At 43.3% G+C, this 27,576-nt stretch overlaps 1 protein-coding gene across 2 annotated transcripts in view; it reads left to right on the top strand.

Moving 5' to 3' along the window:
- PTPRA (protein tyrosine phosphatase receptor type A) overlaps window positions 1-24,180 on the top strand; it is a 93,305-nt gene extending 69,125 nt beyond the window's left edge. For both annotated transcript variants that reach the window (XM_070756869.1, XM_070756870.1), the window contains 17 exons: window positions 2,181-2,254; window positions 4,069-4,205; window positions 7,070-7,160; window positions 7,944-8,020; window positions 9,206-9,242; window positions 10,743-10,840; window positions 12,167-12,286; window positions 13,224-13,390; window positions 15,516-15,651; window positions 16,492-16,641; window positions 16,834-16,927; window positions 18,315-18,391; window positions 18,555-18,689; window positions 19,831-19,956; window positions 21,762-21,913; window positions 23,243-23,378; window positions 23,677-24,180. In XM_070756869.1, coding sequence (XP_070612970.1) covers window positions 2,181-2,254; window positions 4,069-4,205; window positions 7,070-7,160; window positions 7,944-8,020; window positions 9,206-9,242; window positions 10,743-10,840; window positions 12,167-12,286; window positions 13,224-13,390; window positions 15,516-15,651; window positions 16,492-16,641; window positions 16,834-16,927; window positions 18,315-18,391; window positions 18,555-18,689; window positions 19,831-19,956; window positions 21,762-21,913; window positions 23,243-23,378; window positions 23,677-23,751 — 1,882 coding nt within the window. In that variant the 3' untranslated portion in view covers window positions 23,752-24,180. The remainder of the gene's footprint in view (window positions 1-2,180; window positions 2,255-4,068; window positions 4,206-7,069; window positions 7,161-7,943; window positions 8,021-9,205; window positions 9,243-10,742; window positions 10,841-12,166; window positions 12,287-13,223; window positions 13,391-15,515; window positions 15,652-16,491; window positions 16,642-16,833; window positions 16,928-18,314; window positions 18,392-18,554; window positions 18,690-19,830; window positions 19,957-21,761; window positions 21,914-23,242; window positions 23,379-23,676) is intronic.
- Window positions 24,181-27,576: the final 3,396 nt, after the last annotated feature.

The raw sequence follows: 27,576 nt of genomic DNA, 5'->3' as shown, positions 1-27,576 counted from the left end.
AAAATATTATTTTACTGAAAAGAGTAGTAGATGCTTGGAACAAACTCCCAGCAGACATGGTTGGTCAATCCACAGTAACTGAATTTAATCATGCCTGGGATAAACATATATCCCAACATCCCAACACTGACAGTCAATTCCACCTGCTGTTGTGCACATTCAACTTTGTACAGAACAAGGTATTCAATGAGAATATTTCATTCATTCAGCTCTAGGTTGTGTTCTTGGAGGGCTCCCTTTATTTATTTTGAGCAGTATATATTACCTGCTATATAGTATGTGTATGTACGCACACACACACACACACAGCTATTCTAAAATTATACACATTCAACCTCATTTACTGTGATAGGGAAAACATACTCAAAACCCAGAAGGGAAAAAAAAGGGGGAAAAAATCAAAATTTTTCTACCGGTTCTATGTACCTGACCGTACCTGTAGGAGCCCATCACTGCCCTGCCATTTTTTTTTTTTTAAGAATAACTATTGGAGCTGGAAACTGTGCCATTTCATAGTGGTGCAAATTCATGTGTTCGTGAATATTTAAAACCAGGGTACGCCAGTCGTTGCATTTTGATAACCCGCAATTATGCGAGGTCACGCTCCACCGAGCGGGCCTTGCTTTGAAGAGCAGCTTATAAGGAAATTATTGAGTCTGGCTCTTATAAATATTCAGAAAGTTGCCTTGTTTTAGGCGTATAATTTTATTTTCTCCCTGTCCCGTTGGAACCGTTCTTTTTGATGTGGGCTTGTTCTCAACGCCATGCGTTTCCTCGTGCGGCTGACATGAATGCGTGCAGAATCCAACCGTAGCTGTCGCATATCGCTTTCTCCACGTCCGATAATTTTACGACATTTTTGAAAAGCGTTACGCCTTAAAAGAGCCACAGAAGCGGAGAAAAAGTAAAGAGTAAATAGCAGGCGGGGTTTGCTGCTACTGGTTTGCTGCATGTGGGCGAGATTTTGTTTCTGTGTATTATACCGTATGGGGGAAAACTATATACAGTAGTTGGAGAAAAAATGAAAAAAGATCCAAACTTTAAAGGAAAAAGGGATATCGTAGAGACAGAAATGTAAATATGAAATTCACATTAAGTTGGTTGATTTTGGGGTTGTTATGGTTTTATTGCTGTTAGTTTAGGTTTTATGTTTTCAATATATATATATATATATATATATATATATATATATATATATATATATAATTTGTTTTCGTAAATTTTCACGGGTATATGTATGTAGATTGTTCTGAGTTCGGGTTTTGCCCTGTGTAATGTTTTGCATGTCTATGCGACGTTTCAGTGAAATCACATTCACCATCTTCAGGCTGGAGTTCCAATCTTTGTGTTGTTGTAAATGGAATATTCCATTTACAACAACACAAAGATTGGAACTCCAGCCTGAAGATGGTGAATGTGATTTCACCGAAACGTCGCATAGACATGCAAAACATTACACAGGGCAAAACCCGAACTCAGAACAATCTACATATATATATATATATATATATATGTATGTATGTATGTATGTATGTATGTATGTATATATGTATATATGTATATATGTATATATGTATATATATATGTATATGTATGTATATATATATATATATATATATACACATACATACATACATACATACATACATACATACATACTACATACATACATACATACTACAGTACATACATACATACTCCGGGGCCGCCTTCTGCCGCACGAATCCCAGCAACCGATTAGATCCCACAGAGTTGGCCTTCTCCGGGTCCCGTCGACTAAACAATGTTGTCTGGCGGGTCCCAGGGGAAGAGCCTTCTCTATGGCGGCCCCGACCCCCTGAGATTAGAATTGCCCCCACCCTCCTTGCCTTTTGTAAACTCCTTAAACCGTCAGGCATGCGGAAACTGAAATAACTTCCCCAGGCCTATATTGTTTATTATAATAATAATAATAATAATAATAATAATAATAATAATAATAATAATTATTATTATTATTATTATTATTATTATTATTATTATTATTATTTATTAGATTTGTATGCCGCCCCTCTCCGGGTGTGTTGTGTGCATGTTTTTAAAATTATTTTCCTGCAGAAAATTAAACCCTTTGAGATGAGCTTTGCTGATTTCCCGATTATTATTACTATTATTATTATTATTATGTTTTTGCTTCATAGGTTCAAAAAACACAAACAGGCCGGGAGCCACTCCAACTCCTTTCATTTGTCCAATGGCCGGACCGATGACGTTGGTGAGTCTTGCTATCTCTCCTCCAGTGTCGGGAACTCAGAGTCCTAAATCTCACTTTTAGCTAAATTTGATCTTTCCCAAAATGATATTCTAATATTCTGCTCGGCTACCCATCCCGAATGAATGAATATCGGAAGAATAGGTATCTGTATTGAACAAATTTATTTATTTATATCCCACCTTCATTGGTTTTACAAATAACTGAAGAAGTCAAGCATATCCAACACACCTCCCAAATTCCCCACCTGTGAGATGGGTTGGGCTGAGAAAGAATGGACTAAAGTCAAAGATGACTTTCATGGCCAAGGTGGGATTAGAATTTACTGTCTCCTGGTGATTGGTCCAAAGTCACACAACTGGCTTTTAGGCCTAAAGCAGGACTAGAATTCATTATCTCCTGGTGATTGTTAGAAAGTCGCCCAGCCGTCTTTCATGCCTAAGCAAGACTAGAACTCACCGTCTCCTGGTTGATTGACCCTAAGTCACCCAACTGGCTTTCATGCCTAAGGGAGAACTAGAATTCACTGTCTCCTGGTGATTGGCCCAAAATCACCCAGCCGTCTTTCATGCCTAAACAAGACTAGAACTCACCATCTCCTGGTTGATTGGCCCTAAGTCACCCAACTGGCTTTTGGGCCTAAGACAGAACTAGAATTCACTGTCTCCTGGTGATTGGCTCAAAGTCGCCCAGCTGTCTTTCATGCCTAAGCAAGACTAGAACTCACCGTCTCCTGGTTGGTTGACCCTAAGTCACCCAACTGGCCTAAGGCAGAACTAGAATTTACTGTCTCCTGGTGATTGGCCCAAAATCATCAACCTTCTTTCATGCTAAAGCAAGACTAGAACTCACCGTCTCCTGGTTCATTGGCCCTAAGTCACCCAGCTGGCTTTTGGGCCTAAGGCAGAACTAGAATTCACTGTCTCCTGGTGATTGGCCCAAAGTCGCACAGCTGTCTTTCAAGCCTAAGCAAGACTAGAACTCACCATCTCCTGGTTGATTGGCCCTAAGTCACCCAGCTGGCTTTCATGCCTAAGGTAGAATTAGAACTCACTGTCTCCTGGTGATTGGCCCAAAATCATCAACCTTCTTTCATGCTAAAGCAAGACTAGAACTCACCGTCTCCTGGTTCATTGGCCCTAAGTCACCCAGCTGGCTTTTGGGCCTAAGGCAGAACTAGAATTCACTGTCTCCTGGTGATTGGCCCAAAATCACCCAGCTGTCTTTCATGCCTAAGCAAGACTAGAACTCACCGTCTCCTGGTTGATTGACCCTAAGTCACCCAACTGGCTTTCATGCCTAAGGCAGAACTAGAATTCACTGTCTCCTGGTGATTGGCCCAAAATCACCAACCGTCTTTCATGCCTAAACAAGACTAGAACTCACCATCTCCTGGTTGATTGGCCCTAAGTCACCCAACTGGCTTTTAGGTCTAAGGCAGAACTAGAATTCACCGTCTCCTGGTGACTGGTAGAAAGTCACCCAGGTGGCTTTCATGTCTAAGGCAGGAGTAGATTTTACTGTCTCCTGGTGATTGAACCAAAATCACCCGTTTGGCTGGTGATTGGCCCCAAGTCACCCTTTCATGCCTAAGGCAAGACTAGAATTCACCAACTCCCGCTTTCTATCCTGGCGCCTTAACCCACTGGACCAAACTGGCTTTTTGTAAAGGATTTTCTGCGTTTTACCCGTCGCTGCTTCTGTTGTAGATGCTACAAAGGCCTTTACGTTCCCTTTACCAGCTTGCTTTACTCAATGGGGAGGGACATCGACCTCCTCAACCAAACCACTTTGCCCCCCATCTCTCCGTCCTGCAGAACCACAGAGCATGCCGCTCCTGGCTAGATCTCCCAGCACCAACCGGAAATACCCGCCGCTGCCTGTGGATAAACTGGAGGAGGACATTAACCGGCGCATGGCGGACGACAACAAGCTCTTCCGCGAGGAATTCAGTGTGGGTACTTGGCTGACCTTTGACCTCGCTTTACATCTCTCCCCCCCAAGCCCCCTCGGTCATTCTTTCTGTGTTTTGAAATGGCGAGGGTTTTGTATTTCAAAAGGGAAAAAAAAAGTATATCGTGATGGAAATTAAGTTTATGCCAGTTAGATCTTCTTCTACATAGATAGATAGATAGGTAGGTAGGTAGGTAGGTTGGTTGGTTGGTTGGTTGATTTCTTTCTTTCTCTTTCTTTTCCTTCCTTCCTCCCCTCCTTTCCTTCCCTCCTTTTCTTCTTTCCTTCCTTTCTTTTTCCTTCCTTCCTTCTTTCCTTTCTCCCTCCTTCAATCCCTCCATTTTCCTCCCTTCCTCCTGTCTTTCTTTCTCTTTCTCTTTCTTTTCCTTTCTTCCTTCCTTCTATTTTTATTTCTTTTCCTTCTTTCCTCCCTCCCTTCCTTCCTCCTGTCTTTCTTTCTTTCTTCTATTTCTCTTTTACTTCCTTCCTTCTGTATTTCTTTTCCTTCTTTCTTCCCTCCCTCCTTCCTCCCATCTTCCTTCCTTCATTCCTTCCTTCTTTCCCTCCTCCCTCCCACCCTCCCTCCCTCAATTGTGGCCATAAGTACATATATAGTTTCTCAAAAACAGCAGCTTGTAGATGGGTGGACTTCAACTTCCTGAACTGAAGGTTAAATTCTGGGATTTGAAGTCCACCCAGACCAGGGGTAGGCAAAGTTGGCTCTTCTATGACTTGCGGACTTCAACTCCTAGAATTCCTGAGCCAGTTATGCTAGCTCAGGAATTCTGGGAGTTGAAGTCCACATGTCATAGAAGAGCCAACTTTGCCTACCCCTCACCAAGATTACCTGTGTTTTTCAAGCTCTCATCCTAAAGTTGAATGTTGGCCACCGGGAAGCTTTGCTGCCCCCTTGTGGAGCAAGTTAGCTCCAACATCCTCCCTTCACCAAAATCCTTCCTTCACTGCAAGAATAATAGAATCAATCACATGGTTGAATTGATGATTGGTCAGCCAGCTGGCTTTCATGCCGAAGGCGGGACTAGAACTCACCTTCTCCTGTTCATTGGCCCAAAATCACCCAACTGGCTTTCATGCCAGATGGCTTTCGTGCCTTTGGCAGGATTAGAAATCACAGTCTCCCACAAAATTTTATTTATAAATTTATAACTTATTTAAAACCATGCATAACTTGCCATCCATCCTGGGTTTTTTTGGCAATACAATGTCATTCCCCTAGGTTTTTCTATCCATGCCTTTGGAAGCAGAGTTTACCGTGAATTTGGCTGCTGCCGCAGAAGCGATATCAAAATAATAAAATAATATAAATCAATATAAATGTGGCCGGTTGGTTATTAGTCTGCAGAGATTCTCAGTCATTCGGGTCAAGCTGCTTTTTTGGGACTGGACTTTCTTTGTTTTCTTTCTTTAATTGGATTTTGTTAAGATAAGATAATAAAAATTACAAACACAAAACATATACAGGGGTTCTATACAGTCCCTTTCTTGTCAGAAGTTGATTTTTGGAGTTGAATATACGTAGAGATACTTAATTATTTACAACCTTGCAATAACAGTCTGGCAGTCTCAAAATGGGTGAGCAGTGTGGTCGGGCGGTAGGGAAAGCAAGTAGGATGCTTGGCTGCATAGCTAGAGATATAACAAGCAGGAAGAGGGAGATTGTGATCCCGCTATATAGAGCGCTGGTGAGACACCATTTGGAAGACTGTGTCCAGTTCTGGAGACCTCACCTACAAAAAGATATTGACAAAATTGAACGGGTCCAAAGACGGGCTACAAGAATGGTGGAAGGTCTTAAGCATAAAACGTATCAGGAAAGACTTAATGAACTCCATCTGTATAGTCTGGAGGACAGAAGGAAAAGGGGGGACATGATCGAAACATTTAAATATGTCAAAGGGTTAAATAAGGTTCAGGAGGGAAGTGTTTTTAATAGGAAAGTGAACACAAGAACAAGGGGACCCAATCTGAGGTTAGTTGGGGGAAAGATCCGAAGCAACGTGAGAAAATATTATTTTACTGAAAGAGTAGTAGATCCTTGGAACAAACTTCCAGCAGACGTGGTAGATAAATCCACAGGAACTGAATTTAAACATGCCTGGGATAAACATAGATCCATTGTAAGATAAAATACAGGAAATAGTATAAGGGCAGACTAGATGGACCATGAGGTCTTTTTCTGCCGTCAGTCTTCTATGTTTCTCACATTTATAATATACCTTATCTATGTTATCTCTAATTCTTTATATTTAAAATTCTAATAATATTTACCATATGCTATACAATCATAATATATATGATTGAATGGATGTATCTCCATATTTTCTTACTACTTTGGTGAAGTTTTTGCATAGTTCTTGGATTTTTTCAACATTTCAAGCTTTGGCCGATTAGATTTTAGCCCCTGACCAAAGAATGGTTGTATGATTGCTGTACAAATGTGTGTGATTGATTTTTAATCTTTAATTTTAGATAGCTATGTAATTTTAATTTAATTGGATTAATTTTATTGTAATTTACTGTTTCTATTTATTGTAAGCCGCCCCAAGTCTTCAGAGAGGGGCGGCGTAGAAATCCAATAAATATATGCACATTTATTTTATTACTTAACCATTAAATTATATTGTTAAGTTTTTTGTTGGGCATTCTTTTTAGCCAGTCATAAACTTTATCCCATATTTTGTAACACTGATTGTTCTTGTCCTTTTAATCTTCTCTTGGACTCGACTGGACTTTCTTAGTTTTTTTTTCTTTTGAAGATTAGTTTAATGAAGATTGGGTTAAATGTTTCTTGTGGTCAGCAGAGATGTAATAGCCAAGTTATTTCAATTTGCTCTGTCCTTCCAGGCGCTTCCAGCTTGCCCAATCCAAGCCACCTGCGAAGCCGCCTCTAAAGAGGAAAACAAGGAGAAGAACAGATACGTCAACATTTTGCCTTGTATGTATTGGTATTCCACCGTTTCCACCCATTGCTTTCTAGACATTGTGGGTGGGTGGATGGATAGGTAGAGATGGATGGACAGACAGACGATTAGACAGAGAGATAGAACGATAGATATGAATGGATGGATTGATGATTAGAGAGAATAGAATATTTATTGATATCTATCTATCTATCTATCTATCTATCTATCTATCTATCTATCTATCTATCTATCTATCTATCTATCTATTCGATTTTTATGCCGCCCCTCTCCTTAGACTCAATAGCACTTTTTAACAGAGCCAGCCTATTGCCCCCACAATCTGGGTCCTCATTTTACCCACCTCGGAAGGATGGAAGGCTGAGTCAACCTTGAGCCGGTGTTGAGATTTGAACCGCTCACCTACAGATCTACAGTCAGCTTCAGTGGCCTGCAGTACAGCACTCTTCCTGCTGCGCCACCCCGGCTCTTAGAATAGAATAGAATAGGGGAGGGGAGGGATGGGATGGGATGAACTCCTGCTTTCTAGCTAATCTAGATTGCGCGGCACAGCTGATCATCAGATACACCGGTTTGCCCAAATCTGTAGCATTTTTTACTACCAGTTCAGGCAAACGGGTCCGAACCGGTAGCATCCCACCTCGGTTTATAATGAGCGGTGACTTCTCTAGTTTTTCTCTGCACTGAAAACGAGACTTTCTGAAGGTGGACTTTCTTGGAGATTCACTTTGACTTTCACCGAAGTGCCTCCATTGTCCTGATGCTTTTTCCGTTCATGGCCGTCTTCTCTCCTCCAGATGACCATTCCAGGCTTCACCTGACACCCATCGAAGGGGTTCCAGACTCTGATTATATCAACGCCTCCTTCATTAACGTAAGTATCTGCTAAAGGCTAGGAACATTACCAAGGTTCAGCTGGTCCTCGACTTACAACATCTCATTTAGACCGTTCAAAGTCATGACAAAATTGAATGGGTCCAAAGACGGGCTACAAGAATGGTGGAAAGTCTTAAGCATAAAACGTATCAGGAAAGACTTAATGAACTCCATCTGTACAGTCTGGAGGACAGAAGGGAAAAGGGGGACATGATCAAAACATTTAAATATGTTAAAGGGTTAAATAAGGTCCAGGAGGGAAGTGTTTTTAATAGGAAAGTGAACACAAGAACAAGGGGACACAATCTGAAGTTAGTTGGGGGAAACATCAAAAGCAACGTGAGAAAATATTATTTGACTGAAAGAGTAGTAGATCCTTGGAACAAACTTCCAGCAGACGTGGTTGGTAAATCCACAGTAACTGAATTTAAACATGCCTGGGATAAACATAGATCCATCCTAAGATAAAATACAGGAAATAGTATAAGGGCAGACTAGATGGACCATGAGGTCTTTTTCTGCGGTCAGTCTTCTATGTTTCTACAACATCTCATTTAGTGACCGTTCATATCACGACGGCACTGGGGGGGGAAATCTGACTTATGACCATTTCTCATACTTAACGACCGTTGCAGCATCTCCTGTGGTCGCACGATCAAAATCAGAGACTTGGCAACTCATTGATTTATGACAGTCCCCAGGGTCACATAATCACGTTTTTCTGACAAGCAACGGCAACGGCGAACCCAGATTCACTTAATAATTAGGTTACTAACTTAACACCTGCAGGGATTTAACAGTGGTGGCAACAAAAGGGGTCTTAAAACGGGTCAAAATTCACACGGCCAATGTGTCCCTAAGCAGTGGAAATGTTGGGTTCCATTCTGGTTGTAAGCTGAGAACTGCCTGCATTCTGGGAGATTTCAGGTATTTTAGAAAAGATGAAAAGTAGCTGTCGATTCTCGTTGTCATCTTCATCTAACCTAACCTGTAGATCCAGATCGTCCACAGATAAATCTTTATTTTTCCTGGCTACAAGATAGTTTGCATGCAGTGGCAATATTTGCAAAGTAAACAATTAACCTGTGGGAGAAGTTGCTAAAATTTTTGGTCTTTGAACAACACCAGAAATTAAACCTTTGCTTTTTGTTTATCCATTCCTGTCTTTCTTCTTTTCTTGCAGGGTTATCAGGAGAAGAATAGGTTCATTGCTGCACAAGGTAAATCAATCTATCTATCTATCTATCTATCTATCTATCTATCTATCTATCTATCTATCTATCTACCTACCTACCTACCTACCTACCTACCTACCTACCTACCTACCTTTATCTATCTATCTATCTATCTATCTATCTACCTACTTACCTACCTACCTACCTACCTTTATCTATCACCTATCTATCTATCTACCTACCTTTATCTATCTACCTATCTATCTTCCTACCTACCTACCTTTATCTATATCACCTATCTATCTATCTACCTACCTTTATCTATCTACCTATCTATCTTCCTTCCTACCTACCTACCTTTATCTATCTATCACCTTTATTGAACACAATGAAACTTACACACAATAAAGAATGATGTTTCTTCTACACTCCCTATTTTATCACGTAATCTCCATCCCTTTCTATGGCCTTCCTCCAGCGAGACACAAGGGCTTCTATGCCCTGTCGGTACCACTCCTTGTTTTGGTCCCGAAGCCATTTCTGTACTTCTAATGGCCTCCCCCTCTGTGCCCAGCGACTAACCGTACTTCTGTCGACCGCAGATTCCCCATAAACTGCACACAAACGTTTGTGAATGTTCCCAACAGTTTCTTTCCCCCGCAGCGAGAAATTCAATGACGACACGCCGCTTGTAACGTACATCACTTACAGGCGCCATTTCGAAACACTGCTGCAGTTACGCTGTGTGTCTGAAGAAACACAAAATTTACACACGCATTCCTGACAATTCAAATAATGCATATCTAAAGTTTCACATTCGTACCATTACTGTAGCCTGAGAAAAAAAATGTGGTGCATTACTTTCTGGGCGACCTACGTATGTTACTTGTTACTGTTGATTTCTTAACTTACCTATCTCAAAATATTTCTTTAATTTTGCTGTGTTACTTATTTCCTCATCTTTAATTGTCTATTAGAATCGATCTACCTGTCGCCTCCTATTTTGTATTTTGTGTTTCTCAATTTATTTATTTATTTATGAAATTTGTATGCCGCCCCTCTCTGTAGACTCAGGGCGGCTCACAACAGTAATAGAAAAACAATGTACAATACAAATCTAATAATTAAAACTAAAAACCCATAATTTAAAAAAACATGCACACAACACACCACACATAAACAATATAGGCCTGGGGACGTTATCTCAGTTCCCCCATGCCTGATGGCAGAGGTGGGTTTTAAGGAGTTTACGAAAGGCAAGGAGGGTGGGGGCAGTTCTAATCTCGGGGGGAGCTGGTTCCAGATGGTCGGGGCCGCCACAAAGAAGGCTCTTCCCCTGGGACCCACCAAACGACATTGTTTAGTCGACGGGACCCGGAGAAGGCCCACTCTGTGGGACCTAATCGGTCGCTGGGATTCGTTTTACTTAGTTTTTGCATTCTAACCAACTGTATCATTGTCCCCAAATTTTATAAAATTCTGTTTATCTTGTAAATTCATCTCGTTTCTTCCCTGACAACCGTTTTTTCTCTGGTTTTTCGGCAGGGCCCAAGGAAGAAACGGTGAACGACTTCTGGAGAATGATTTGGGAGCAAAACACAGCCACCATTGTCATGGTGACCAATCTGAAGGAGAGGAAAGAGGTAAGGTTCTTGGTTAGGAAAGCCAGCTAGGTGACTTTGGGCAATCACCAGGAGATGGGAGTTCTAGTCCCGCCTTAGGCATGAAAGCTAGCTGGGTGACTTTGGCCCAACCATCAGGAGGTGAGTTCTAGTCTCATCTTAAGCACAAAAGCTGTCTAGATGAATTTGGGCCAGTCACCAGGAGATGGGAGTTCTAGTCCTGCCTTAGATATAAAAGACAGCTGGGTGACTTTGGGCCCATCACCAGGAGATTGGGAGTTCTAGTCCTGCCTTAGCCACAAAAGCTGGCTAGGTGACTTTGGGCTAATCACCAGGAGATGGGAGTTCTAGTCCTGCCTTAGATATAAAAGACAGCTAGGTGACTTTGGGCCCATCACCAGGAAATTGGGAGTTCTAGTCCTGCCTTAGCCACAAAAGCTGGCTAGGTGACTTTGGGCCAATCACCAGGAGATGGGAGTTCTAGCCCTGCCTTAGATATAAAAGACAGCTAGGTGACTTTGGGCCCATCACCAGGAAATTGGGAGTTCTAGTCTTGCCTTAGCCACAAAAGCTGGCTAGGTGACTTTGGGCCAGTCACCAGGAGACTGGGAGTTCTAGTCCTGCCTTAGATATAAAAGACAGCTGGGTGACTTTGGGCCCATCACCAGGAGACTGGGAGTTCTAGTCCTGCCTTAGGTATAAAAGACAGCTGGGTGACTTTGGGCCAATCACCAGGAGACTGTGAATTCTAGTCCCACCTTAGGCATGCCAGTCAGCTGGGTGATTTTGAGCCATTCCTTCACTCTCAGCGAGTTACTGTGAAGGAAACTAGGAGAAGGAAGAAGTATTTGATATGTTCACTGCCTTGAGTTGTTTGTAAAAAAAATAAAATAAAAAGGTGGATATAAATAATACATAATTAAACAAAACATTTATTTTTATGTCCCCAGTTCAGCTTTCCTTTTAGTAAGGGTGTCTATAGGGAAATTTTTATGCCCCCTTTGTGTCTATACAATAGCCACAATCACTACTTTAGTGCAATCCTGGCATTTTTAACAATGGGTGACAGCCAAACTCTTTGGTGCTTGCCAGATATTTGGTCTAGGAGAGAGGGAATGTCACTTTTATTTCGATGTATTGTCCACCCTCAACCAAATTTGCATTGCCTGATCGCTGAGTGGTCTCTTTTTCTCCTGGCATTCCGCTCCCTGGAGGGACTCAGGCTATTACCCATCAAGCCACGCCACGGCCAAATTTGGAAAGGCCTTTAACCTAGAGATCATGGCTAAATCGTCTCCTCTTTTCCTTCTGCCTTACATCTCGGTCTATTGTATGGTCTCTCCTCAGTGTAAATGTGCTCAGTATTGGCCAGATCAAGGTTGCTGGACGTACGGGAATATCCGAGTCTCCGTGGAAGACGTCACAGTCCTAGTTGACTACACCGTGCGGAAGTTCTGCATCCAACAGGTAGGGCTCGCTGGTGTTTGGGGTGCCTGGCCTTCTGAGAGCCAGGATTATTTACCCCATAATATGCTGCTGGTATCAGGATTAGCAATCCTAGGTGATATTTCATTATGTTACCATATAAGGTAAAGAAAGAATGTAAGCATGTTAATGCTGAGTTTCATAGGGTGTAAACTGCAACCTGATTGGGCCAGAACATTATAAGATGCAAATCAACTTTACCATGATTGTCTGCTGTTGATGGTGGTGGTGGTTAGTTGGATGGTTGAAGCAGTTTGAGCGTCATTCAAATACTGAGTGGAGCTGTGGTAGTGATCCGGAGAAACCTGGATTGGTTTAGTGTCTGCTAGAAACCTGGATTGGTTTAGTATCTATTTGTAACCTGGATTGGTTTAGTATCTACTTCTAAGTAAGCTTTACTGAATATAGCTAAAGTAAAATTCCTGTAAAGAGAAGATTGAGACAGAATGCATTTTGTTTGAACTGTAGAGTAAAACTACTTACTACTGTTTTCTACAAACGACTTTAGCTCTTAGGAACAATTGGCCACGCCTTGTCACTGTATAAGGGACAGTCTTCCAGAATGAACTAATTTAGAATTTAACTATTTTTTGCCTGAAAGTGTTTTAATCAATATACTTTTGATATAATCATCTTCTGAGCCTGTGTGGGTTTTTTATTCTGATTGTTGACCTGTCCCAACAGAACGCCTCCCTCCCTCCCTTCCTCCTTCCTTTTAATTATTAGATTTGCTATATATTGTGTTATTGTTGTGAGCTGCCCCGAGTCTACAGAGAGGGGCGGCATACAAATCTAATAAATTGAATTGAATTGAATTCCTTTAATCTTTCAATCTAGCCCTCCACAACATCTGGTGGGGGGCTTCCAGATGTTCTCAGTAATAAAAACCCTGGTTAATCTTCGCCCCCTTTCCACCCAGGTGGGCGACATGACCAATAAAAAACCTCAGCGCCTGGTGACGCAGTTCCACTTCACCAGCTGGCCAGATTTTGGGGTGCCCTTCACGCCCATCGGGATGCTGAAGTTCCTGAAGAAAGTGAAGACCTGCAACCCCCAGTACGCGGGCGCCATTGTGGTCCACTGCAGGTCAGTGCGTCCTTTGTAGAGGAAGAGAACGACTTCCGGTCGTGCCGGGCGCCATTTTCTAACTGGTGAACAAATGTCAGGGTTTCGAATAGCATCTGAAATTAAATCAGAGTCCGAGGCATAGCGTTCTTCAAAGTTCCAATTTTATTAGCAGAGCCATGTTGGCACATCTGTGAGAAACCTGAATGTAAGGGTGCCAGTTTTAAAGTTCATTCCCTTGTTCCCACACGTTCATCATGTTGACCAGTCTCCTTCATGCCGATGTGTTCGTTACTCCCATCAACTTCCGGGCAGGTGTCAAACAAAGGATGACCTTGACACTCTAGAAGGAATTTCTTACGGCTTCCCTCATGCAGCAACCCCTCCCAATTTCCCACAGCACGAATATAATCTAATGCGTAATGCGTGGCAGGCCAGAGCCTCCAAATCAAACGATAGCTTCGGCCTGATAACAGCTTCTCGAGTGGCGGACTTCAACACCCAGAGTTCCTGAGTCAGCCCGGCTGGCTCAGGAATTCTGGGTGTTGAAGTTCACCACTCGTGAAGTTACCGTAGTCGTTCACCTGATTTATAGGCCTTCAAGACCATCATTTTCCTTGACTTATTTATCTAATTTAATTTAATTTAATTTATCTAATTTATAGGCCGCCCAACTCCTTCCGGACTCTGGGCACTGTATAACATATAAAACAGTTTTAAAACCCCATAGAAAAAAAAGAAAAATTTGCTAGCAGAGCCAGGTTTTACGGTTTTACGGAAGGCCAGTAGGGTGCGGGCGGTATGAGCCTCCGGGGGCAGCTGGTTGCAGAGAGCCGGAGCCGCCACAGAAAAGGCCCTCCCACACAGCCCCGTCAACCGACATTGTCAACTGACAAAAGTAGCAAAGTTAACGGGAAGCGACATTGCCAACGGACGAAGTGATTCTGGGCCGTTTTTCAGACAATGACTCTTGCAGCATTCCCCAAAATTCAGCCACTCGGCCAACGGACTCAGTTTTTTACGACGTTCTCGGAGTAACGCAATCACCTTTCTGACCTTCCGACGAGCAAAGTCCATCAGGAGGCCGGATTTGTTGTTTATACTATGATCTAAAACAGCGCCATCTGACTCGATTTCATCGAGGGCCGCATCAGGATTGTGTTTGATTGGGGTGAGTGTGGCCAGCTGGATGTCACTCATGCGAGGGGCGCCAGGGTGGCCTGAGTGCTCTGCCAGCGAAACGGACTCTCGAGCTCCGTTTTCAGCTGCAACGGCCTCCTGCCACCATTTGCCAGCGAAAACGGAGTTCGGGAGGATCTGACACAGCCCTCGTGAGCTCATTTTTGGCTGACGGAGTTACTGCAGGCCGGTCTTTCACTGTTTCCAAGGTAGGCCCTGGTTTATACTGTCCACCCGCTGCAAGCTATGATCTAAAACAACCCCAAATTTAAATACAGTGGTACCTTGTCTTACGAACTTCATTCGTTCCGTGACGAGGTTCGTAAGGTGAAAAGTTCGTAAGATGAAACAATATTTCCCATAGGAATCAACGGAAAAGCGAATAATGCGTGCAAACCCAAAACTCATCCCTTTTGCCTTACGCCGCTGGGAATCCCCACCTCCGGACTTCCGTTGTCAGCCGAAGCGCCCGTTCTTGCGCTGCTGGGATTCCCCTGAGGCGCCTGTGTTTTTGCAATGCTGTGATTTGGCTGAGGCCCCCCTCACTGAGATTCAAAGCAGCGCCGGCAAAAATGACGGGAATCCCAGCGAGGGGAGCCTCAGGGAAATCGCAGCATCGTAAAAACACGGAAGTCCGGAGGTGGGGTTTCCCAGCGAGGGGAGCCTCAGGGGAATCCCAGCAGCGCAAAAACACGGAAGTCCAGAGGTGGGGTTTCCCAGCCAGGGGAGCCTCGGGAATCCAAGCAGCGCAAAACGGGCGCTTCGCTGGCAACGGAAGTCCGGAGGTGGGGTTTCCCAGCGGCGGCGGCTTGGGTTCGTAAAGTGAAAATAGTTCCGAAGAAGAGGCAAAAAAATCTTAAACTCCGGGTTCGTATCGCGAAAAGTTCGTTAGATGAGGCGTTCGTAAGACGAGGTACCACTGTATATTTTATTTTTTTTCCTTCTCCTCACCGCCCTGTCTTTTTAGTGCTGGCGTGGGACGAACGGGAACGTTCATCGTGATCGATGCCATGCTGGACATGATGCACGCCGAGAAGAAGGTGGACGTTTTTGGGTTTGTGAGCCGGATCCGGGCCCAGCGCTGCCAGATGGTACAGACGGATGTAAGTCTTCTCTCCTCAAAAGATCCCGTTGTCAGGGGTCTTGGATGGGATTTCTCCCCTACCTCCCCCCCCCCCCCCCCGCAATTTTTCATTGACTTGGCTCTTTTCCACTCGTTCTTACTGTACTCCTCATACCAGGACTGGGATTATAGGATTGGGATTGTGGGGATGGGATTAGGATTAGGATTATGGGGGTGGGTTGGGATTAAGGGGTTGGGTTGAGAATCTTGAGGTGGGGAGCATGGGGTGAATGGGGATTGGCGTTAGCTATTCTGGGATTGGGAGTCCTGAGATTGAGGTGATGGGGTTGGGATTTGGTATTTTGAGGTTGGGATTATCCTGGGATTTGGGGATTGTGAATTTTGGGATTACAGGGTGAGATTGGGATTATGGGTTTGGGATTAAGAATCCTGGGATTGGGATTATGAAGATGGGGTTGAATTAGGATCCCACAGTTCTCCCCTCCTCTTCCTCCTCCTCTCCACAAACCCCCATCCTTTCTAACCCTGATGACATGACAGTGTGGTCAGAGAGCACTAAAGACCCCACAGTCGTCCTCATCCTCCTCCTTTTCTCCCTCCTTCCCCCCTTCCTCTCCACAAGCCTCACTTCCTTCTAGCACTGGTGGCGTTGCCTAGTTGGGTAGTGAAACGTCTCCAAGAAAGCCACCGAGCTCGCGAAATTCCATTGAATTCCAGTCCTGAGCTCCAAATATTCTCTTCCATTGGGAAGACCGGGAATGCCAAGAGTCCTTGGCTTAGACTAGGCCAAAAAGAAAATGAAAAGAGAAACAAATAAAATAATAAAACTCCCAACAAGCGTCCCGTCTTTCCTTTTCAGATGCAGTACGTGTTCATCTACCAGGCGCTCTTGGAGCATTACTTATACGGAGACACCGAATTGGAGGTGACTTCGCTGGAGGTCCATCTCCAGAAGATCTACAACAAAATTTTGGGGAGCAGCAGCAACGGGTTGGAGGAAGAGTTTAAGGTAGGGGTCAGCAGAAGCTGCTTTTTCCATGGAAACCTGAGGTCTCCAAAAGGTCTACTGACCTTTAAAAAAAAAAGAATAATAAATACCTGGTTTCACGTTGCGTGTGGGGCCATCCCTTAAACGGCCATGTCTCTTTGCCCCCCCCCCCCCCCCCGATGCTTACGCCCCACTTCTCTCTTTCTGCTGCAGAAGCTCACCTCCATCAAAATCCAGAACGACAAAATGCGAACGGGCAACTTGCCGGCCAACATGAAGAAGAACCGGGTGCTCCAGATAATCCCATGTAAGAAATGACGTGCCTTTCTTGTGTGTGTGTGTGCCTGTGCGTGTGTCTTGAAATGCACATTTTAAGACGTGAGAAACCATGGAAGGATCCACCATATTTTTTGGACTATAAGACACACCAATGTATAAGATGCACCAAGATTTCGAAGAGTTAAGTAAGGGGGGAAAAGGGTTTTGCCTTCCCCAGCGCGAAGGAGCACTCTGCAAGCCTCCCAAACCCTTGGTGCACCCCGTTTTTTCAAAAAATGGGCCTTTTTTCACACATTTTTACAAAAAATGGAGCACACAGAGGGGTTTGAATGAATGGTTAGTATGATTGTCAAATGGAAGTTTTTTAAAGTAGAATTTTTAGGATTGTTTCTTAATGTCTTATTTATTGGATTGTTTATTATTGTTTCTGTATGTTCCGTGAGCCGCCCCGAGTCCTCAGAGAGGGGCGGCATACAAATCCAATTAGATAAATAAAAAATAGAAAAATAAATTGGGAAGCCTGTAGAGTGCTCCTGGGGTCTAGGGGTAGACAAAAACGCCTCTGTTTTTGCAAAAAAAAGGGCCCGTCTTTCTTTCTTTATTCTTTCTTTCTTTCTTTACTTCCTTTTCTTTCTTTCTCTCTTTCTTTCTTTCTTTCGAAACATAGAAGTCTGACGGCAGAAAAAGACCTCATGGTCCATCTAGTCTGCCCTTATACTATTTTCTGTATTTTATCTTAGGATGGATCTATGTTTATCCCAGGCATGTTTAAATTCAGTGACTGTGGATTTACCGACCACGTCTGCTGGAAGTTTGTTCCAAGCATCTACTACTCTTTCAGTAAAATAATATTTTCTCGTGTTGCTTTTGATCTTTCCCCCAACTAACTTAGATTGTGTCACCTTGTTCTTGTGTTCACTTTCCTATTAAAAACACTTCCCTCCTGGACCTTATTTAACCCTTTAACATATTTAAATTTAATCTTTCTTTCCTTCCTTCTTTCCTTCCTTCCTTCTTTGTTTGTTTGTTTCTTTCTTTCTTTCTTTCTTTCTTTTGCAAAAATGGGGTCGCAGAGGGTTTGGGAGGCCTACAGAGTGCTCCTGGGGGCGGAGGGAAGAAAAAGAGAGCGAAAAACGGGGTGGGGCTTCGGGAGGCCAAAAATGGCTTTATTCAGTGTATAAGACGCACCGACATTTCCACCCTGTTTTAGGAGGGGACAGCTGCGTCTTATACTCTGAAAATTACAGTAGCTTTTGTACGTTGTCTTCCCAAGATTTGGAATGGAAGGGAGAGGGAAATACAGTTTCATTGGTTTAAACCATGAATCGTGGCTTGACGTTCCAGAAAAGCAACCCATCGTTTCCGAGCCACATCATGCCAATGGTTTGTCTCTTTTTTTTTTAACCCCTCCGCAGACGAGTTCAACCGAGTGATCATTCCAGTGAAGAGAGGCGAAGAAAACACAGATTATGTAAACGCTTCTTTTATTGATGTGAGTGTTAACTTTCATGAATAGAGTAATAAAAGCAATTTATGATCAAGAAACTGCACGAGTCCCGATAAAGGGATATTTGACCAATAAAATAGAAATTTTAAAAAGGGCTCTTGCTGTTTCTATCCTTTACTTTATGTGACTCCCGTTTTGACGTCCCCAGGGTTACCGTCAGAAGGATTCCTACATCGCCAGCCAAGGGCCCCTCCAGCACACCATCGAGGACTTCTGGAGGATGATCTGGGAGTGGAAGTCCTGCTCCATCGTGATGTTGACCGAGCTGGAAGAGAGGGGCCAGGTGAGCCAGGGTGGTGGAGAACTGTTGTGATCCGCCCAGAGTCTACGGAGAGGGGCGGCATACAAATCTAATAAATAATAATAATAATAATAACAACAACAACAACAGACAGTAGAAGAAGAGAAGCATGCATTAGCTGATTACGTGAAGGGGAGCAAAGAGTCAGCGTTGATGGAGGTCAACAATAGGAAGCTTCTCAAGGTGAAGCCAACTAAGGACCAGTACAGAAAAACTGTAACTCAATGTCGTATGGACAGTTGGCGGAACAAAGCATTGCATGGGCAGTTGTTGGAGAAGATTGAAGGCAAAGTGGATAAAGAAAAGACCTGGTCATGGCTTACAAGTGGAACACTCAAAAAGGAGACAGAAGGACTAATACTGGCGGCACAAGAACAGGCCATTAGAACAAATGCTGTCAAAGCCAGAATTGAAAAATCAACAGACGATCCAAAGTGCAGACTCTGTAAAGAAACAGATGAAACAATCGATCACATACTCAGCTGCTGCAAAACAGACTGACTACAAGCATAGACATGATGCTGTGGCACAGATGATCCACTGGAACTTGTGCCGGAACTACCATCTACCAGTGGCAAAGAACTGGTGGGATCATAAGCCCGAAAAAGTGGTGGAAAATGAGCAAGCAAAACTACTGTGGGTCTTCAGACTTCAGACTGACCGAATTCTGAAGCATAACACACCAGACATTGTGATCGTGGAGAAAAAGAAAGTATGGACCATCGACATCGCAATCCCAGGAGACAGCAGAATTGAGGAGAAGCAGCTAGAGAGAGAAATTAGTGAAATACGAAGATCTAAAAATCGAGCTGCAACGACACTGGCATAAGCCAGTGAAAGTGGTCCCAGTGGTACTTGGCACGCTGGGCGCAGGGCCAAAGGATCTCAGCGGACATTTGAAAACCATCGGAATTGACAACATCTCCATCTGTCAATTGCAAAAGGCCGCTTTCCTGGGATCGGCAAAGATACCAAGCCTAAACACATTTTAGCTATAATATATAAATACAGAGAGATTGCAGAGCTAACTTAACAGTCAGTAGCCATTAACAGTGAGTACCGTAGCCTTGAAGGTCGGAACATTTCTCAATGAGCTTTCTCATGTCCCATCTTTCCTCGCTAGGAGAAGTGTGCCCAGTATTGGCCTTCAGACAGCTCCGTATCTTACGGAGACATCACCATAGAACTGAAGAAGGAGGAAGAGTGCGAGAGCTACACCGTGCGGGATCTGCTGGTGACCAACAATAGGGTACGTGTTGAGAAACTGGTTGGCCTAAATCCCACCAGTCATGGATTGAACCTATCCTGTTTGGTTTTTATAAGAATGGGTTTTTAACTGTTTTTAGTATTGGATTATTATTATATGTTGTTTTATTACTGTTGTTAGCCGCCCCGAGTCTGCGGAGAGGGGCGGCATAAAAATCCAATAAATAAATAAATAAAATAAAATAAAGGATGCAGAGCTGATGGTACCCCATTACAGGTAATCCTCAACTTAATGACCACAGTTACATGTTAAATGGCCAAAGTTATGACAGTGATTAGTGCTTACTTTTTTAAAGTATATTTTTATTGATTTTTTAACAAGGTTAATATACACACAACATAAAACAGTGCATAGTACCAAAAAAATGTTCACCACCCCAACATGCACACATACCCCACCACCATATCGGGGGTGTTTCTTATATAACCCACTATAAGCCAAGAGCAAATTGTCTATTTGCATATTATAGAGTGATTCCAATTTATTTCTTGTAGCTTGGTCTTGGAGTCTACTTGTCATATATCGTCTTACCTTGTCCCACCGTCCCATCAGTTGTCCCAATTCAGTTTCATTATCCAAATTTATCCTTTTATCCATCATTTCAAATTGAACATGGTCCACCATGTACCTATACCAATTTTGCATTGTCCATTTTGTTGCATCCTTCCAACCCAAGATTATTACTGCCTGAGTGCTTTCTATTGCTGCTTGTTTTATTTCTCTAAATTCTCCCATCGCATTGCTTTTAACTAATACTGTCATTTCCTTTGTGATTTATCCGTTGTATATTTAACATTCTATTTATGTCCTCTTGCACTTTTTGCCAAAATTCCTGCACTATAGGGCATTCCCAAATCATATGCATAATGCTGCACGAATCCCAGCGACCAGATAGGTCCCACAGAGTTTGCCTTCTCCGGGTCCCGTCAACTAAACAATGTCATTTGGTGGGACCCAGGGGAAGAGCCTTCTCTGTGGCGGCCCCGGCCCTTTGGAACCAACTCCCCCCCATAGATTAGAACTGCCCCCACCCTCCTTGCCTTTCGTAAGCTTCTTAAAACCCACCTCTGCCGTCAGGCATGGGGGAACTGAGATATTCTTTCCCCCTAGGCCTTTACAGTTTACGCATGGTATGTCTGTATGTATGTTTGGTTTTACAATAAGGTTTTTTTTAGTTGTTTAGCATTGGATTGTTACATGCTGTTTTTTATCACTGTTGTTAGCCGCCCCGAGTCTGCGGAGAGGGGCGGCATACAAATCCAATAAATAAATAAATCTTGACAGCCATGCCAACAATTACCTCTGACCTTCTGCTGAAAGTGTGCAAGTTGAACGGGGGTATAACACCACTTATGTAATATTTTCCTTCTCATTTCTACGACCGACCTTGAGTTTTTGGCATCCCAGCATTCCCACACTCATGAGGTCACAACCTCGTTGCTCGACAATCAGTTCGATCCTTTCACAGAGGTCCCCTAAGACCATGTGAAAAGACAAATTTCCCATGGGGTTAGGAACTAAAGCTTCTATTCTAGCACCTGGGAATGTATTTTTACAATCCGACCAATCAGGCGTTGACAGTGGGGGCGTCCCTCTGACCTGCATGCCAATCAGCTTCAAGCTCCGTTGGGAGAATTGGCGCTCGACTTATGGTTGGGGGCCACCACCACACGAGGAACTGCACGAAGGGGTCTCGCGGCATTTGAAAGGTGGAGAACCACCGTTCTGTGTCCTTCTGGACATCGAGCGTTCTTCAGCCTCCCTCTCCTTCTCCCCCCCCCCTCCAGGAAAACAAAAGCCGGCAAATCCGACAGTTCCACTTCCATGGGTGGCCCGAGGTCGGGATCCCCAGCGACGGCAAAGGCATGATCAACATCATCGCAGCCGTGCAGAAGCAACAACAACAATCCGGCAATCACCCCATCACTGTGCATTGCAGGTAAGCGGGTGTGTTTGTGTGTGTGCTTTCTATGGGAACCCCCACTTTGCGAGTCTGCGGAGAGGGGCGGCATACAAATCTAATAAATTATGATTATGATGATGATTATGATGATGATGATGATGATTATTATTATTATTATTATTATTAATAATGATCGACGTGCATCCCTGAGGTTTTTGAGCAGCAGCACAGATTCTATTGGTCCTTCCCAAAATTATTTTATTTATTTATATCTCACCTTTTTGTTTTAACAAGTCCTAAGTATAAAACGTATCAGGAAAGACTTCATGAACTCAATCTGTATAGTCTGGAGGACAGAAGGAAAAGGGGGGACAGGATCGAAACATTTAAATATGTCAAAGGGTTAAATAAGGTCCAGGAGGGAAGTGTTTTTAATAGGAAAGTGAACACAAGAACAAGGGGACACAATCTGAAGTTAGTTGGGGGAAAGATTAAAAGCAACGTGAAAAAAATATTATTTTACTGAAAGAGCAGTAGATGCTTGGAACAAATGTCCAGTAGATGTGGTTGGTAAATCCACAGTAACTGAATTTAAACATGCCTGGGATAAACCTAGATCCATCCATCTCACCTTTTTTTTTAAACATGTCTTAAGCATAAAACGTATGAGGAAAGACTTCATGAACTCCATCTGTAGAGTCTGGAGGACAGAAGGAAAAGGGGGGACATGATCGAAACATTTAAATATGTTAAAGGGTTAAATAAGGTCCAGGTGGGAAGTGTTTTTAATAGGAAAGTGAACCCAAGAACAAGGGGACACAATCTGAAGTTAGTTGGGGGAAAGATCAGAAGCAACGTGAGAAAATATTATTTCACTGAAAGAGTAGTAGAGGCTTGGAACAAACTTCCAGCAGTCGTGGTTGGTCAATCCACAGTAACTGAATTTAAACATGCCTGGGATAAACATAGATCCACCCTAAGATAAAATACAGGAAATAGTATAAGGGCAGACGAGATGGACCATGAGGTCTTTTTCTGCCGTCAATCTTCTATGTTTCTAAGTAACTCATATGAGAACGCTTTCGCACATGAGATTTTGCCGATTTTTGGCTCTTTCAGATCACTGAAAATGGGTGAAATCTCGTGAGAGCGTCCTCACGCGAGATTTCGGTTCATGCACAGAAGCCCAATCTCGCACCAGAAAGCAGAAGAGCAACTGGCGATGGTGCGCGTGGCCACAGGGGGCGCTGTGCGTGCCACTTCCGCCCCCCTAGGTTCGCCATCACCGGAGTAGACCTCCCTAGCTCTTGCCTTCTGAAAGTTGGGTCTCTGGAGAAGTTCATCCCCTCTTGGTCTTTTCCGCAGCGCCGGAGCTGGACGGACGGGGACTTTCTGCGCATTAGGCACCGTCCTGGAACGGGTCAAGGCGGAAGGAATCCTGGACGTCTTTCAGACGGTGAAGAGTTTGAGGTTACAGAGGCCGCACATGGTGCAAACACTGGTGAGCATCAACCGTCCATGGGGGCTTTGTAGGGGGAGTCCTCGACTTAAGACAGTTCGTTTAGTGATAACAATGCCATACATACACCGCGCTTTTTGCCACGCGAACGGAAAAAGGTCCGCCATCTCTGGGGTAGCCACTTAAGTAGGCGTCTTCTCTGCGGGTGAATTTCCCCAAATTCTTAGGAAATTGGGGAAGTTTTCCGCTTTGTCCGGAGATCTTTTTTGGGGTGGGGGGGGAAATCCCTGGTTTGTTCCGTCTCTGATCTCCCGTTTTTCTCTTCTGTCTTGACCCCCAGGAACAGTACGAATTTTGCTACAAGGTAGTCCAAGAATATATAGATGCCTTTTCAGATTACGCCAACTTCAAGTGAAGCCGATCCCGCCAGGAGAACGGAAAAAAAAGAGTTGCCTTCTTTAATACTTTGTAATATTCTGTTTGTTAATATCCCTATCACCCCCCCTTCCCTCCACCCCCCTCTCAAATGTGTATATAATCTTAACTGTTCTAGAAGGGTTGGTACCATAAGATTGCTATTAATTAGCTTGAGATTTTATATGTAGCAAAACAAAACAAAAAGTGTTAGATAAAAGAAGATTGTAGGCACTTTTTCTCCCCCAGTGTTTTATTGGGGAATTAAATAGTGTGATATTTGGATTAATATTGTCAAAACCCCCACAAAACATCACAACAACAACAACAACACCTCTCTCTTGGAGAGTTTATGCAGGCTGTTTTTGTTTTGTAAATCTTTCTTTTTTGCCTTCCTCCTCAAAGGGAGTAAAGCTTTTAAAAAACCAAATGACATTAATCCTCTCCGCGGTTTTCTTTGAAAAGAGTGGGCACAGCGATAACTTTTTATTTTTAAAGCTTTTTCTTTCTCCTCCGTTCCCTGAGAAAAACCCCTTGGGACTTTTGTTTATTTTTTCAGGTTGGTTTGTTTAAAAAGAATTATTTAGCGAGAGATTTTGGTGGACGAGAAAAGACGTTTTCCTATTTTCCAAAACCTCTTCACCATAAGTAGTTAAAAGCATGGAGCCTTCCTTCCTCTTCGGAATTCAGACTGAATGTTCCTGACTAGTGATGGGCGAACCCAACGGTGTTCGGGTTCGGCAAGTTCGGATGAACTTTACGCAAAATTCGGCCAAAACCGAACCGGAACGGGGAAGAAGAGATTCCGGGGGCGGAGCTTTGACGTCACCGGCACGTTGCTAAGGACACCAAGGTGATCACTTCCTGGATTCCATGGAATCCAGGAAGTGGTCACCTTGGCGTCCTTAGCAACCTGCCGGTGACGTCAAAACTCGGCCCCCAGAATCTCTTCATAGGAGGGATTCCCCAGCTCCTTCGAAGGGAGGTCTTCACGTAAAAATAAACATTGTTATTTTTACGTGAAATGGCGCCGCAGCGGCACTGCAAGCAAATGGGTACCGCCCTTTGCTTGCAGTGCCGCTGCGGCGCCCTTTCACGTAAAAATAACAATGTTTATTTTTACGTGAAGACCTCCCTTTGAAGGAGCTGGGAAATCCCTCCCACGAAGAGATTCCAGGGGCGGAGCTTTGACGTCATCGGCAGGTTGCTAAGGACGCCAAGGTGATCATTTCCTGTTTTCAATGGAATCCAGGAAGTGATCACCTCGGCGTCCTTAGCAACCTGCCGGTGACGTCAAAGCTCCGAACGCCGAACACGCCCTCGAACTTTGCCCGAAGTTTCAAAAAATTTCGGGTTCGGGTTCGGCATACCGAACACCGCAAAATTCGGTACGGACCCGAATTGTGCGAGTTCGGTTCGCCCATCACTATTCCTGACTGATGTTATAAAACCTAGGAAAATAGAGAATTCTGGCAGTTAAAATCCCCATATCTGGAAATTTGCACACATATAAATTTATAATAATCAGGGGAGATGATACACATGTAATATGCCAGCGTCACCTTCAAGGAGAGATCAGTGGGCGTAAGAATGTAATCAATAAAACATAGTAACAGAAGAAAAGAGCTGGAAGGGACCTTGGAGGTCTTCTAGTCCAACCCCCTGCTTCAGCAGAAAACCTTATATACCATTATGGAGAAATGCTTCTCCAATCTCTTATTAAAAACCTCCAACATTGGAGCACCCACGACTTCTGGAGTCAGGTAGTTCCACTGACAAATTGTTCCAACTGCCAGGAAATTTCTCCTTAGTCCCAGGTTGCTTCTCCTTTGATTAGTTTCCATCCCTTCTTGTCCTTCCTTCAGGTGCTTTGGAGGATGTGAATTTATAATAAGCAGGGAGAGAGGGAATGATATACATATATATAGTTTGTAATCTGCTCAGTCACTTTGTAAGGGAGATCAGCGGCATAGGAATGTAATAAATAAAATTTTAATAGCAGAATAAAAAAGCTAGAAGTGACATAAATATATAAAATAGATAAATGAATAACCATCTTTGGAGAGTTGAGGATCCCAGCTGTGATGGAGAAGGCGATGCTCCAAATTTATTTTAATTTTTTTTTAAAATCATCTACAAAGGTCTGGCACATTTTGGATATCTTGGTCTTTCTGTTGATTCCCTGGGTGTTGAAATGCTTCAATCTAAACTTGTCCTTTCGAAATTCACGTGCTTCGCACACTTGGCTGCCTCTTGAATGGGAACACAACTCCAGTTTGTGTTGTGTGGCTGGTTTCATTTCGCCTTTCGACTTGGAAGTGGGACTGGGAGTGAACGGGCCACACAACCCTGCCATCTCCCATTTTAAGACCGATGTACCCTGGTTGACTTCCATCTTCTCGTCCTTCCCACCGTCAGCAGAAAGACACACACACACACCCTCCCAAATTTGCAGCTCCCTAAAACTTCACCGAAATTATTACTTTTTCCCTTTTCTCTCTTTTATTAGAAAGATCCCGGTTTCCAGAAGTTTAGCTAAATAATTCCTCTTGAGAGAGTTTTTTCAGCGAGAACCCTTTTTAAGCCACCATGACTTCTTGACTTTGGGATGGTTGGAAATCTTGTGGGATTGCAGCTTCCTAAAATTCCTGGATTCCCGTTGGGAAAAGCTGCTTTGGCCCTCTTCTCTTAGCTGTGGTCTCCTTAACTTTGCACCAGTGATTCACGCTCAATCTGTATAGTCTGGAAGACAGAAGGGAAAGGGGGGACATGATCGAAACATTTAAATAGGTTAAAGGGTTAAATAAGGTTCAGGAGGGAAGTGTTTTTAATAGGAAAGTGAACACAAGAACAAGGGGACACAATCTGAAGTTAGTTGGAGGAAAGATCCAAAGCAACATGAGAAAATATTATTTTACTGAAAGAGTAGTAGATGCTTGGAACAAATTTCCAGCAGAGGTGGTAAATAAATCCACAGGAACTGAATTTAAACGTGCCTGGGATAAACATAGATCCATCCTAAGATAAAATACAGAAAATAGTATAAGGGCAGACTAGATGGACCATGAGGTCTTTTTCTGCCGTCAGACTTCTATGTTTCTATGCTGTTTAAAAAAATGGATTTGTTTTCACTAAAAAATTGAAAAGCAAGCAAGAGTGCCTGTTGGATTGGAAAAATGAAGGGGGGTATGGAAGGAAAGCACAGGATTTTTTTTAACCCCACCCAAGTTAATATTCCTGGTCTTCTAATTTCCCCTGTTTGTTGCTTTGGGAAAGCAGCATTCTGCGTTTACAAGGGTACGCTTGTTTTTTTTAAAAACAAATCACTGAAAAAATAACACAACAAAAAAGGGGAAATTAAAAAAAAGACTTTGAAAGTGAAATAATAGGAATGTTTTGTAAAACAAACCAGCCCCAAACTGCAGAAATCTGTCCAAAGAGGCGAGGCAAAGTCCTCCAGATATAATCTAAGCCAAAAACCCACCATTACCCCTGCCAAAAAAAAAAACCCAAGGTAATTAGATGCTTTGAAATGGCCCTTCTGCCCCCCCCCCCCGATCCGAAATACATACCTTCATTTGAACACCCGCAGGCCTCGGAGTGTGAAAAAAACACCCGACGGGAAAACCGGAAGTTCGGAAAAACGGCATTTCTTGACCCGACTAGGTAACATCATCAGTGCTGGTGAGGAATGTGATTTGCTGTTAGTTTATATATAGACGTGGCTTTGCTCCATCAGTGTCAATGGGAGCGTTGTTTTCTTCTTGGTAGTTTGTTGATTGAGCTGTTTTTGTTTTTTACTGTTGGTCTGAATTGGTAGTTGCAC

This window comes from Erythrolamprus reginae, chromosome 7 (genome assembly GCF_031021105.1).
Source record: "Erythrolamprus reginae isolate rEryReg1 chromosome 7, rEryReg1.hap1, whole genome shotgun sequence".
Classification (NCBI taxonomy): Eukaryota; Metazoa; Chordata; class Lepidosauria; order Squamata; family Dipsadidae; genus Erythrolamprus; species Erythrolamprus reginae.
This window is presented reverse-complemented; position numbering and strand designations above follow the sequence as displayed.